Source organism: Melanerpes formicivorus, unplaced genomic scaffold, assembly GCF_026170545.1.
Source record: "Melanerpes formicivorus ecotype bairdi unplaced genomic scaffold, bMelFor1.0.p_v2 SCAF_3, whole genome shotgun sequence".
NCBI classification, from domain to species: Eukaryota; Metazoa; Chordata; class Aves; order Piciformes; family Picidae; genus Melanerpes; species Melanerpes formicivorus.
Window position 1 is genome coordinate 34,844,146 of NW_027142355.1, and position 13,591 is coordinate 34,857,736.

At 43.1% G+C, this 13,591-nt stretch overlaps 1 protein-coding gene across 2 annotated transcripts in view; it reads left to right on the forward strand.

Moving 5' to 3' along the window:
• Positions 1-12,855, forward strand: part of ANO6 (anoctamin 6) — an 87,720-nt gene extending 74,865 nt beyond the window's left edge. Inside the window, exons 18-20 of one of the 2 annotated variants that reach the window (XM_068170326.1) lie at positions 4,453-4,652; positions 5,185-5,290; positions 8,020-12,855. In XM_068170326.1, coding sequence (XP_068026427.1) covers positions 4,453-4,652; positions 5,185-5,290; positions 8,020-8,226 — 513 coding nt within the window. In that variant the 3' untranslated portion in view covers positions 8,227-12,855. Of the gene's footprint in view, positions 1-1,483; positions 1,687-4,452; positions 4,653-5,184; positions 5,291-8,019 lie in introns of those variants that run through there. The other variant, XM_068170327.1, reaches the window with a different exon arrangement.
• Positions 12,856-13,591: the final 736 nt, after the last annotated feature.

The following is a 13,591-nucleotide window of genomic DNA, read 5'->3' on the forward strand; positions in this document are numbered from 1 at the left end:
AGAATAGAATAGAATAGAATAGAATAGAATAGAATAGAATAGAATAGGGTTGGAAAAGACCTTTGAGATCATCGAGTCCAACCTATCATCCAACACTACCTAATCAACTAAACCATGCAACCAAGCACCCCATGCAGCCTCTTCCTAAACACCTCCAGTGATGGTGACTCCACCACCTCCCCGGGCAGCACATTCCAGTGGGCAATCACTCTCTCTGTGTAAAACTTCCTCCTAACCTCCAGCCTGAATCTCCCCTGGCGCAGCCTGAGACTGTGTCCTCTTGTTCTGGTACTGGTTGCCTGGGAGAAGAGACCAACTTCTGCCTGGCTACAGCCTCCCTTCAGGTAGTTGTAGAGAGCAATAAGGTCTCCCCTGAGCTTCCTCTTCTCCAGGCTAAGCAACCCCAGCTCCCTCAGCCACTCCTCATAGGGCTTGTGTTCCAAACCCCTCACCAACTTTGTTGCCCTTCTCTGGATACATTCCAGCAAGTGAACATCATTCCTAAACTGAGGGGCCCAGAACTGGACACAGGACTCGAGGTGCAGCCTAACCAGTGCAGTGTATAGGGGCAGAATGACCTCCCTGCTCCTGTTGGCCACACTGTTCCTGATGCAGGCCAGGATGCCATTGGCCCTCTTAGCTGCCTGGCCACACTGCAGGCTCATGTTTAGCCTACTATCAACCAGCACCCCCAGGTCCCTTTCTACCTGGCTGCTCTCCAGCCACTCTGACCCCAGCCTGTAGCACTGTGTGGTGTTGTTTTAGCAAATGTGTAGAGCCCAGCACTTGGATGTGTTAAATCTTAGATACAGTTAATTCAGTGTGAATGCAATGCATTTGCTGAGGACATCAGTGGGGCTGTTAGCATGCAAGGGGCACAGCACCACAAACTCTCATGTTCAAAAATCCCTGCTGCCGGTGTTGTAAGGACCTCAGAGAAATCCATATTTCTTGCTGATGAAGTATGGACCATAAACCGTGTACTGAAGCAAATGCTAGAAGCTGTTTTCTTCCTTTAAGAATGCTTTTTTCTTGCTTGACATCCAGGATCTAGTCTTTCCTTTTCCATCCCTGCTTTGATTTTTCTTTAGCACACCAAAGCTGTTCCCTCTTTTCTATGTGACATGCTACAGCTGATTCGACTTGGGTAGTGTCTTCTCCTCCATGCATTACTTTTGTAACACCTGCTAGTAGCTTGCAAGCTGCTTTTGCAGAGAGCTATCAATTTTGAGACTCACCAGGCAGGTACTGGGCTCGCTACTGCATGATACCAAAGCATCTGTTGTTGATTTGAAGACTCATTTTAATTAGTTATGACATAAATGGAAAACTGTGCAGTAAAGCTTGGGAAGCAGAGAATGTGCTATTTGTTTGCAGTTCTCCAGTGCAATACTCTGAAATGCAGCCCATAATCCAGGAGGAAACAATACTTTCCCTTTGAGAGGATGGCGTGGGATTAGCTTTCATATTTCTGTCCTTGCAGGTCTCTGGAACGCATCTGGATATCATTTTGAGAGAGGGAGAAGAGACAGACAGGGTTCAGATTTAGGATGATGAGAGACCTGGGGCCTTGAAAAAAGAATAAAACTCAGTTAAGAGCAAATATTAAGTTGTATAAATATCATATTCCAGCATCATTCTACATGATACAAAGAAGCAGCATCAAAATCATTTGGTCCACAGGGAGAAGGGATGTTTTTGCCTTACTGTTCAGTTGCTCTTAGTTAATTTATGGACTGACTGGATGAGGTAATGAAGAGAAATAAATTTCATTCAACTGAAACTTTTTTATGCTCGTACTTCAGTTAACAACAAAAAGTAATTTAGGTGTGAGGTTGTCTCCCTGCAACTGCAAGACATGGGAATACATATTTCTTGTCAGCCAAAACCACCTACTCTGCATGTAAATATAAACAGCACATAATTTTCACTTCATTTCACACTACCATATGATGCTTAAAATCAGTATTTAAAAGTGCATGCCAGCTACACTTGATTTAAACCAGAGTACAGCACCCAAAAAAGAATATATAAATCTTATCCTTGAAAATTTTAAATGAGTGTCTTAGTCTTAGGAAGCCTCCCTTTTCTTTCTCATTAGCCAAATGAACTTCTCCCACCTGAACTCCATTGTAACAATGCTTTGGGAAAACAGATATAGATCATGGATCACGATCTCCAAAGTGTGGTTTCTGCAGCTTTTGTCTAGAAGCTAGAGTTTAGCTGCTCAGGTATTTCAAAGTAAGCCAGCTGAAGAGGTGAGACACTAGGAAGGTGTTCATCGCTTGGCAGTGGTGCTGCTTCAGTTGGGATGTGTCTTGTACCCTTTTCAAGCCCCTGTCCTTTCTCTTCCCTGTCTTTCCTCCTTGTTCCTGTCTATTGCGTTGTGCTGGCACCAGCAGTTTGCCAGACACACAATGAACCAGATCAGGGAATGGATCCAGCAGGGATTCTCAGCCAGATCAGTGCCATGATCCAATCTGTTGCACAGCTGCAGGAGTGCCTGAGCTGTCACAGGACGTGAGTGAACTACTAGGGACAGAACCAGGAGGCACAGTGACTGTGTAGGTTCCAATACTACCACTGTAGCACTGTTTGGGGAACTGTGGAGAGGCATCAGCATTTCTTTTCACACTTTCTGCTTTCTCTCCTTCCTTTTTTTCTACAACTGCTACAGATACCTCCTCAGGCTGGGTTGTCTTGCTGAAATGCTGAACAAAGATAGGCAATTTTTGCCCCATCTCATTAAATAAGGAAATACAGACTGCATGATCACAGATGGGTTTGAAGTGGAATAAAATACAGATATTTACTAGCTCTTATGCTCTTCTGTTACCCATTACTGCTCCACTTTGCTCCTTCCTCTGTCCCATACCCTTTTTTCTGCCCTTTTGCCTCTGCCTAAGCCTCCTTGATCCCACTAGATCTCTGCTTCACGGTTCTACTTCACGTCTCTGCCTTGGTTACATAGAATACATAGAATAAACCAGGTTGGAAGAGACCTTCAAGATCATTGCATCCCACCCATCAACCAATCCAACCCACCTAAACAACTAAACCATGGAACCAAGCACCCCATCAAGTCTCCTCCTGAACACCTCCAATGATGGTGACTCCACCACCTCCCCAGGCAGCCCATTCCAATGGGCAACCACTCTTTCTGTATAGAACTTCTTCCTAACATCCAACCTAAACCTCCCCTGGTGCAGCCTCAGACTGTGTCCTCTTGTTCTGGTACTGGCTGCCTGGGAGAAGAGACCAACATCCGCCTGTCTACAACCTCCCTTCAGGTAGTTGTAGAGAGCAATAAGGTCACCCCTGAGTCTCCTCTTCTCCAGGCTAAGCAACCCCAGCTCCCTCAGTCTCTCCTCATAGGGCTTGTGTTCCAAACCCCTCACCAACTTTGTTGCCCTTCTCTGGACTTGTTCCAGCATGTTTTTTTTTCCCCTGCCCTGGGACGGAAGACTTCTCCTTCAGCCCTAGAGTGCATCCTGTCACTGCTTCCTGCGTACTGGGCACCAGAGACGCCTGTCATAATGCTTTGTCCAGGCAGCTTTTTGCTAGACACTCAGCTACAGATCTTGCCAGTGGAAAGTCTTCCTCATAGGGAAACCTCTTGAATTTGCAGTAGCAGAGGAGGAGATTGGATTAAACATAGTTAACCTGTTCTCCAGAATAGGGTGGTTTGGGAAGGTCATGAATTTAGAAAAGACTTCCCACAACAAACCCACGGATCCAATTTCCTACCCAGTTTGTGACTGAGTAGGACAGGTACTCTCTTGGGAATGAGATAAAAACAAACGGTCACGTCACATACAAACCAGCACTATGCAGCTGCTGCTAAAAAAAAGATTAGCCTGGCATCAAGAGCAGTTTCCAAATGTACTGACACTGAACCTTATGAAGCAACAACTGCCAAGATGAGTTTGGGCTGGCTAGCAGCTCAGAAAGAGTAGGAGGTTTCTAGGGCCAGAGGTAAATATATAATTTAATTTCTTTACTCAGGCTTCTGGGTTCCCAGGAAAATTTAGTTTTCTATTACTGAAGGCCTCTTCTTTTGTTCCTGCGAGCTTCACTGGGCAGGATCTCATAAGGACATCTGCTGGGAAGCATATTTGTTGAAGTTTACCTCAGAGTACGGCGAGTTTGGCTACTGACCTCCACTGTGTGCTCATGAGGGGGAAAAAACCGTGTGTTATAGTATAACTTTTTTAAAGGCATCCAGCAGAGCTTGCATAATTTAAAACCCTTACAGAGCACACACGCCAGAAAGAGGCTGGTTTGTGCCCATGAGTGACTACATGCTCATATGCAGCGGGAACCACTGGCTGAAAAAGGACATAGTTTCTATTTTTAGCTCATACTGTCACTTTTGAGATCCTACATATGGCAAAGCCATGCATATTAAACACTGACTGCTCTGCTTTTTTATCCTCTTTTTCTCAAATGCAGGCTATGATCATAGCTTTTACATCTGACATGATTCCTCGTCTGGTTTACTACTGGTCCTTTTCAGTCCCTCCTTACGGCAGTCACAGCAGCCACACTATGAAAGGGTACATAAACAGCACTCTTTCTGTCTTCAACATATCAGACTTCAAGAATGCAAGCAAGCCATTGTCCTCTTGGTTTGGGAACCACACGACATGCAGGTGAGCGTCACATAACCATTCTTTTCCCATTAAAAAAAAGAAGTATTAATATCTAAATCATCTAATTTGATTATTTTTCATATCTAAATCAACTAATTTGATTATTTTTCATATCTAAATCATCTAATTCGATCATTTTTAATACCTAAATCATCTGATTTGATTAACAATAGCGAGTCAGAAATATTAAAACCCCCGTAAAATCCAGCATGTTTTGAATGGCAGAACTGAGTGGCAGTATTCATCCTTAAGTTTGTGTAGCTCAGAAGATTCTTACTGTATTTTCATTTACTCATCATTGATAGTCTTTTTAAAAAATTAGTAATAATAAAAGACATACCAGCCAAATATGGCTCATTCTGCAGGCAGGATTTTGCCCAATACTGTCATTACAGGCAGCTAACTGTTCCTGGATGCATTAAGCAGGGACATGTCTTGCTCCATCCTCTGGCCAGAGTGCCGTACTGCAGAGATGCCTAAGCCTCTGCCGAGATGCCTAAGCCTCGCTCCTGACTTCATTAATTGCTTTCAGATACCGAGATTTTCGCTACCCTCCTGGTCACCAACACCAATATGAGCATAACATATACTACTGGCATGTCATTGCAGCCAAGCTGGCTTTCATAATCGTCATGGAGGTAAGTGTATGGTGTTTCAAGCATTACTTACTTAAACTTCTTTTCATGTGGAATATCCTTCACAGACATTTTGTCCAGGCACAGCTATCAGAGCTGGTGATACATGCAAGCATGGGCAAGAGCCTGGGAGATGTCTGGAGCACTCAATATAGAAAGGACATGGACCTGATGGAGCAGGTCCAGAGGAGGGCCAGGAAAATGATCAGGGGGTTGGAGCACCTCTGCTATAAGGACAGGTTGAGGGACCTGGGGCTGTTCAGCCTGCAGAAAAGGAGGCCCTGGAGAGACCTAATAGGTGCCTTCCAGTACCTGAAGGATGCCTACAAAAAGGATAGAAAGAGAATTTACAAAGGTCTGTGGTGATAGAACAAAGGGCAATGTCTTCAAACTGGAAAAGAGCAGATTTAGATTGGATGTTAGGAACAGGTTCTTTACTGTGAGGGTGGTGGAACACTGGAACAGGTTGCCCAGGGAGGTAGTTGGGACCCCATTCCTGAAGATATTCAAAGCGAGGCTTGACAGAGCTCTGGGCAGCCTGATCTAGTTGAGGATATCCCAGTTGACTGCAGGGGGAAATTGGACTAGATGACCTTTGGAGGTCCCTTCTGTCCTGGACCATTCTGTGATTCTATGATTCTATGTATATTAAGTGAAGCACCATTAGGAAAAAAATCTCTCAAGTCATTGCATCAGCTGAGGATTGCCCCACATTTTCTGAAGAACTCTAAAATAATTTTTACTATGAGAAATCGAACAGATAGTTACACCAAAACTATTTGTATAGATACTTAGATGAAGTCTACACACAGTCTAATATATACAGATAATACATGTGCAGAGTGAAGTCTATAAAGATAGTCACTGCAAGAGGTGAGTGCCTAGATGAGCATCAAAAAGCTTTTGCTCCTTCCTCTGCATCTACATTCTGGGTTTATGAAAGACAAGAGTTGGTCCAAGATGAAGGACAGGAATATTTGGTATTATTTAGCTAGAAAATGTACTTAAGGCCTGATCCAGAGGTTGTCAAATTCATCAGAAGCATGCAGCTAGTTAGATCAGAGTTCTTGTAGCAGAGAAAACTTCATAGCCTCAGAGTAATCTGAACAAACCTACAACAATTTTAAACTGTAACCAATATAGAACAGAATAGAACAGAATAGAATTAACCAGGTTGGAAAAGACCTTTGAGATCATCAAGTCCAACCTATCATCCAACACCATCTAATCAACTAAACCATGGCACCAAGCGCCCCTTCCAGTCTCTTCCTAAACACCTCCAGTGATGGTGACTCCACCACCTCCCTTGGCAGTCCATTCCAATGGCTAATCACTCTTTCTATGAAGAACTTCTTCCTAACATCCAACCTAAACCTCCCCTGGCACAGCCTCAGACAGTTTCTTCTTGCTCTAGAGAACAGCATCTCTTTTTGCTTTTGCTTCCACCTGCAGTCTTTAGTCTGTGCTTGGGATTATTAAATTGATTCTACCTTATTACCAGCCTTTTGTTATATTTTCCCCTCTCCCCTGTTCATCCAAGAAGGGGAATGATAGAGTGGCTTTGGTGGGCATTTGGCCCTCAGCCAGGGCCAAACCACCACACAATTTTAAGCTCTATTTTTCCCATCATTATTGAAAGCAACTCATAAAAAAACATTTCCACACAGCAGGGAATCGCTGGGTACCAGGGTTCCCCCAAAGAGGGCTGAAAAGTCCTTGCTACAATCAGGAGTAGAAAATCAGAATTTCTTGTTTATCAGACAATTATTCTATCATTAGCCATGCAGAATCCCATGGGATGGCATTCAACAAGTCCAAGTGCTAAGTGCTGCACTTTAGCTACGGCAATCCCATGCAGAGCTACAGGCTGGGGTCGGAGTGGCTGGAGAGCTCCCAAACAGAGAGGGACCTGGGGGTGCTGATTGACAGCCACCTGAATATGAGCCAGCAGTGTGCCCAGGTGGCCAAGAAGGCCAATGGCATCCTGGCCTGCATTAGGAATAGTGTGGCCAGCAGGAGCAGGGAAGTCATTGTGCCCCCGTACTCTGCATTGGTTAGGCTGCACCTTGAGTACTGTGTCCAGTTCTGGGCCCCTCAGTTTAAGAAGGACATCGAAACACTTGAGCGTGTCCAGAGAAGGGCAACAAGGCTGGGGAGAGGCCTTGAACACAAGCCCTATGAGGAGAGGCTGAGGGAGCTGGGATTGTTTAGCCTGGAGAAGAGGAGGCTCAGGGGGGACCTCATTGTCCTATACAACTACCCGAAAGGTGGTTGTAGCCAGGAAGGAGTTGGTCTCTTCTCCCAGGCAACCAGCACCAGAACAAGGGGACACAGTCTCAAGCTGCGCCAGGGGAGGTTTAGACTCGAGGTGAGGAGGAAGTTCTTCACCGAGCGAGTCATTCATCATTGGAATGGGCTGCCCAGGGAGGTGGTGGAGTCACCCTCCCTGGAGGCGTTCAGGAGGGGATTGGATGTGGCACTTGGTGCCATGGTCTAGGTATGGGGTCTGTGTTGATAGGTTGGACTTGATGATCCTCGAGGTCCTTTCCAACCTTAGTTATACTGTGATACTGTCATACTGCTTTTGAAAAATACTGTTCTGCTGAGATAGATACTGGGTACAGAACCCGTTCAGAGCCTTAAGAGATAATATGACATTTCATTTATAATAATAATAATAATAATAATAATGTTCAGCTTGAGTGACATTTTTTCACTCTCACCTTCCCCAGCATATCATATACTTTGTGAAGTTTATTATTTCATACCTGATTCCGGATGTATCACAAAAGACCAAGAGCAAGGTCAAACGGGAGAAGTACCTGACGCAGAAACTCTTGCATGAGAACGATCTCCAAGTTGTGAAGAAAACCATGGGGAAAATAGCTGACAAAATCATCAAGGGAGTTGACAGCACTTTCCGCCACAAAGCTGAATAAGGACTTGTTTGCATATGGAATGATAGCATTTAGCCAAGTACCCAGGTATTGCCAAGAGCTAATTAAACACTTCTGATTAACTGCCTTTACCAAACATTGTTCCTTGCCACTGTTACCTGCTCATTTACCTGTTTCCTTTGGACAAATGAAACCACTGTGACTCAGATAAGAGTTATCAATTTTTAACAGCTTTAGTAGGACTTTTTTTTCACGTGAAGATAAAAAGTATTTATCATTTTAAGACAATGCAGATGAATTCTCAAACACAGAGTGCTTTCCACTTCAGGCATCAGCTATTAGATCTCTTGTTTGACTTGAATAAAACCTTAGAACAAGAATGATTTGTTGTATGAAGTTGCTAATGCAAACTCCAACTATAAAATGAAGCAGAAAAGCCAAAACATGAAGGAAAGAGAAAGAAAATACAACTCCAAATCATGTTGTTAAGCCATCGGAATTGACAGAACAAGTGCTGTTGTGTGCTACAGTGAATTAGCTATGCATACTGAGACTTAAATGGATAACAAGCTATTTCAATTAATCATGGACTGGGATCACAAGAAGCAGCAGCACTGTAAGCATCCTGTTCATCAGTCTCTGTGTAAACAGGAGAATCGCCTTTGAAATCAATGCATACAAACTGACTTTGCAGTGCTCCGACTGAGTAGAAAACTTGGGCATTTTATCTCTCCCCAGGCAATGTAGTTTTGTTAGGTCACTTGCCCGTTCTGCTCTGAATGACCATATCCTTGAAAGTCTTCTACCTGTAACAGTAATGAGTGTTAAAAGTCTTCTCACGTACTAAATCAATATTTGTGGAGGGATGTCTTTTGCATTTCTCCTGCACCAGAAGCACCGTGCTCTTCCCTGATAGATTTTGACAGAAGAAGAATGTGCTGGACCTGATGTAACACAACATAGCCTGATAAAGTGAATCCTGACAAGATCATAAATCTGTTGAAACTGGATATTGGAGTAAACCACTTAATGTGCCTTAACCATAGTATGAAGCTTTAAATAACCAGGAAGGTTGTTAAAGGTATGAATGCATGTGCTAGAGCCATCAGTCATATTCAAATGAGGCTGTAGATCTGCTTGGCTATTTTGGCTCCAGTTGCAAAGTGGGAGTTAGGGAATTACAGATGAAGCATGCATTGTAGAGCTCTGCTTTGTGTCTGCAGCAGTGATACTCCAGATTAACTTGCTTTCTCTTTTAACAGTATTAGTGGACCAATTTCTACAACTTTGTGTTAAACAAAATCGTGTTAAAAAGCAGCACTGTGCCTGTACTCTGTACTCTGTACCCAGTGATTACTATTGCCTTTGTAATTTTGTACTATTCCTAACTGTAATAGATATGCAGAATTTTTAGGCAGATTATTCATATAGCTTTGTACAGAAACTAAGTAGCATTTATAAGATGCATTTTATCCCATTAATAACCAGAAAGAATTCAATGTCTGAACTTTGTAGCAAAACTTCCAAATCCTGACTGCGGTGTACCTCAAGCCCATCCTTTGAAACAGCCACATTTAAAGCGGAAGAGGTAGCACATGAGGGAAGGCCTTTTGGCACCCAGCATACAAAAGCTTTCCTTCAACAAGATTTTGCAGGAGTGCATGGAAAAATGTGAGAGAAAATCTTGTTTAAAAGATTAAGGAAAGATGAAAGAAACAAACTCAGAGGCATCAGGGAACCGCTTCCATTTCCGACACTGAATGACTGAGTTTTACTTACTATAAGGCCCAGAGAAATTTATACACACACTACCTGAAGACAAAAGAAGATGCAGGACAGAAAAACAGATAGACTGTAATGATAAATGACAGCCAACCAGAGCAGTGATGGAACCAGTGCTCCTTTGCACAGGGAATTCTACCCTTTCTCTTTTGTTTTTCATTTCTTCAGAATCATGAGTCTTTACCAATAAGCAAATATAAACAAGGCAGATGAACAAGCACTCAGAAGTTTCTAAACAGGACACAATTTCATGTCAAAATATATCCTTGAGATGCTGGTTTGACCTTTTCCCTAGATCTCAGGAGAGTTAGGGCTGGAAAGGACCACTGGAGGTCATCTGGTCCACCTAGAGAAGGCTACCCAGGACCATGTCCAGATAGCTTTTTTTTGATCTCCAAGAGTGGAGACTTCACAGCCTCCCTGGGCAACCTGTGCCAGTGCCCAGTCATCTTCCCAGTGAAAAAGTGTTTTCTGATGGTCAGAGGGAACCTCCTGTGTTTCAGTTTGTGAGCTTTGCCTCTGGTCCTGCCACTGCATAGTATGCCCAACATCTGTTCAACCAAATTTTTCTCCAAAAAAAAACCTGTTTCATGGAGCAATTTTAGTGAAGTGTTCAGGACTTCCCTGTGCAACATAGTTTTGTTTAGAAAAGTTAGTGACCTCCTTTCAAATTTGGAGCTTTGGATTTTAGCTTTGAACTGGCCCTTCCCCATCTGAAGCTGTGTTCAGCTGAGAGATACCAGTTTCATACTCCCATCAGTAATCACAGCCCAGTGTGTCTTATACACCATTTCAGATGTTAAAGGTCTGGGGCACCAAGGAAGTATCCTGTGGAAAAAAGAGAAAGAAAAAAAAAAGATAGAGAGAAGGAAAAAAAATAAATTAATTAACTGGGGCATTTTGCATAATTGTCTGGTCTTATGGAAGCTTCTGTTGCTCTTTTTGGGAGGTAAAGGGACTAGGAAACAAAGGACTTGAGTGCCTTGCCTAGGGTCACACTGTGAGCAGTGGCAGAGCTTAAGTCTGATTCTCAGAAGTGCCCATTCTTCTGCCCCTTATTTGGTTCCTGTGGCCTCTGTGTTGCACCTTTATACATCAGTTTGTAGCATTTCCTAGAGGACAGTCATTGAATTTATATTCCTGCATTTAACATAATTTACAAACCATGCCATGCCAGCAAAGCACAGATATCCACAACAGTCAGCCTTGAATATGTTTCTATTTCTTTTGTTCAGATGAAGAACATGCTTTTGAAACTAGTCTCCCTCTTGTCCCCCACTTTCTGGGCAATGTTTCCCCACCACTGACTAGGCTCTGGTCAAATAGACTGAATTTCTCTTGTTTAAACTGAACTGGAAGGCAGAGTTTAGATATGCAAGTAATGGTCTCTGACAAGCACTTAATACAGAGAACCAAAACCAGAACCAGCCTGAAGAGAGCAGCGAGTTCTGCATGAGCATCACCTACTCAAAAATCACTTTTTGCTCAAGTGATTTGTTTCTGAAGTGCCACCCTCCTTGCTAATGCAGCTGCAACATTTCATTTCAGAAGACATTATATGAGGGACTCAGTTCAGTTTGCCATATGCACAGTATTATTCACAGCACAGTTCTGAGAAAAACCAGCAGAGTGCCTAATAATTACATTTTAATAGTTTGATTCAAGCTGTGTAATTTCTGTGGCCTCTACCTCCAACTCCTGAAATGTGCTCTGTGGAGGCATCAGAACAATGTGCTGTGGGGGCAGTTGCCAATATATGAGTATTTCTAGCTTTCTGGTGGTTTTTTTTTAGGGTAGGTCACTTTAGTAATATTTAACAATCTGCTTGAAGGGAAAAACAATCAGGATTGTGGTTTTTTTCCCCCTAGGTAATAAATCTTACATGTGATAATATATGTTCTACAAACACCTTTATTACATAGAATAGAACTTTATTACATAGAATAAACCAGGTTGGAAGAGACCTTCAAGATCATCGTGTCCAACCCATCAACCAATCCAACCCACCTAATCAACTAACCCATGGCACCAAGCACCCCATCAAGTCTCCTCCTGAACACCTCCAATGATAGTGAATCCACCACCTCCCCAGGCAGCGCATTCCAATGGGCAATCACTCTCTCTATATAGAACTTCTTCCTAACATCCAACCTAAACCTCCCCTGGCACAGCCTGAGACTGTGTCCTCTTGTTCTGGTACTGGCTGCCTGGGAGAAGAGACCAACATCCGCCTGTCTACAACCTCCCTTCAGGTAGTTGTAGAGAGTAATAAGGTCACCCCTGAGTCTCTTCCAGGCTAAGCAGTCCCAGCTCCCTCAGCCTCTCCTCATAGGGCTTGTGTTCCAAACCCCTCACCAACTTCGTTGCCCTTCTCTGGACTTGCTCCAGCAAGTCAACCTCCTTCCTAAACTGAGGGGCCCAGAACTGGACACAGGACTCGAGGTGTGGCCTAACCAGTGCAGTGTACAGGGACAGAATGACCTCCCTGCTCCTGCTGGCCACACTGTTCCTGATGCAGGCCAGGATGCCATTGGCCCTCTTGGCTGCCTGGGCACACTGCAGGCTCATGTTTTAAAATAGGCTCATTTGTTTTAAAATATGAATCAATTTGACTGGGTTTTTTCACACTTGATATGTAGGCCAGACTCTGCCTTTGTACAGACCTGTTGAAGTCGGGGTGAATTTGGACCAATGACTGTTGAACTGCCTTAACAAGAACCATACATTACAGACCATCACCACTGTTTTAGACTGTGTGTATTGATAAAATCCAGAATGTCAGAATATATTTTTGTAATGTTGTGTTCTAAGAATGTTTGCTGTTAGTTTCTGAATATCAAGAATTCTTTATATTTATTGCCATTAAATAAATTCTATTTTAAAAGTCAATATGCCTGATGTTGATTAGCATTCTTTGCTGTTCCACCAACAATACTGCTGCTGCCAAACGCCACATTTGAATTCTTACAATGTCATCCCTGTCTAATTTCCATATTCCTCCTCTTTTTCAATCTTTTTCCATTAAACTGTTACTAGTACAGAAATTTATCTCCTGCTTTTTTCTGCATCCTCTAGATGGAAGTCATTGCTTTAAACACCAAGTCAATGACAAGGGCCATTATGTTCTCATACAAATAAACAGTTTAGGTCTTTATACCCTTTTGCTGCTGTCATTATAAACCCTGTGTTATGTTTCAGAGTCATCATTTATTTCCTCCTGTGGATCTTGTCTGTGATGCTCACACCTCCAGGCAGTCCACTTTCTCCCTGCTATCCATCCATCCAACCTAGCCATCAGTTCTCCTCTGCTTTTGCTCTGACTCTTCCTTTCTACACTGTGGAAATCCTTTTCTAAGACTTAAGGAAGATTAGAAAGCAATTTTAAACAGAGACATCCTTTGGATTGAGGCATGGTTTTATTTCCCAAGATCTGATTTCAGTAATTCTATGACAGTTGTGGAAGCAAAGGTACCACCACTTCCAACCTGTTTCGTGCTGACTGAGGGGTATGTGTCATTCAGATGCCAGTACCCCAGCTATTCTACTGCTCTTGCATTGATTTGGCAGAGAGAGAACAAAACAAACTTTGTGATGAAGCATAGTAAAGGTTATTGTCCTACAAGCA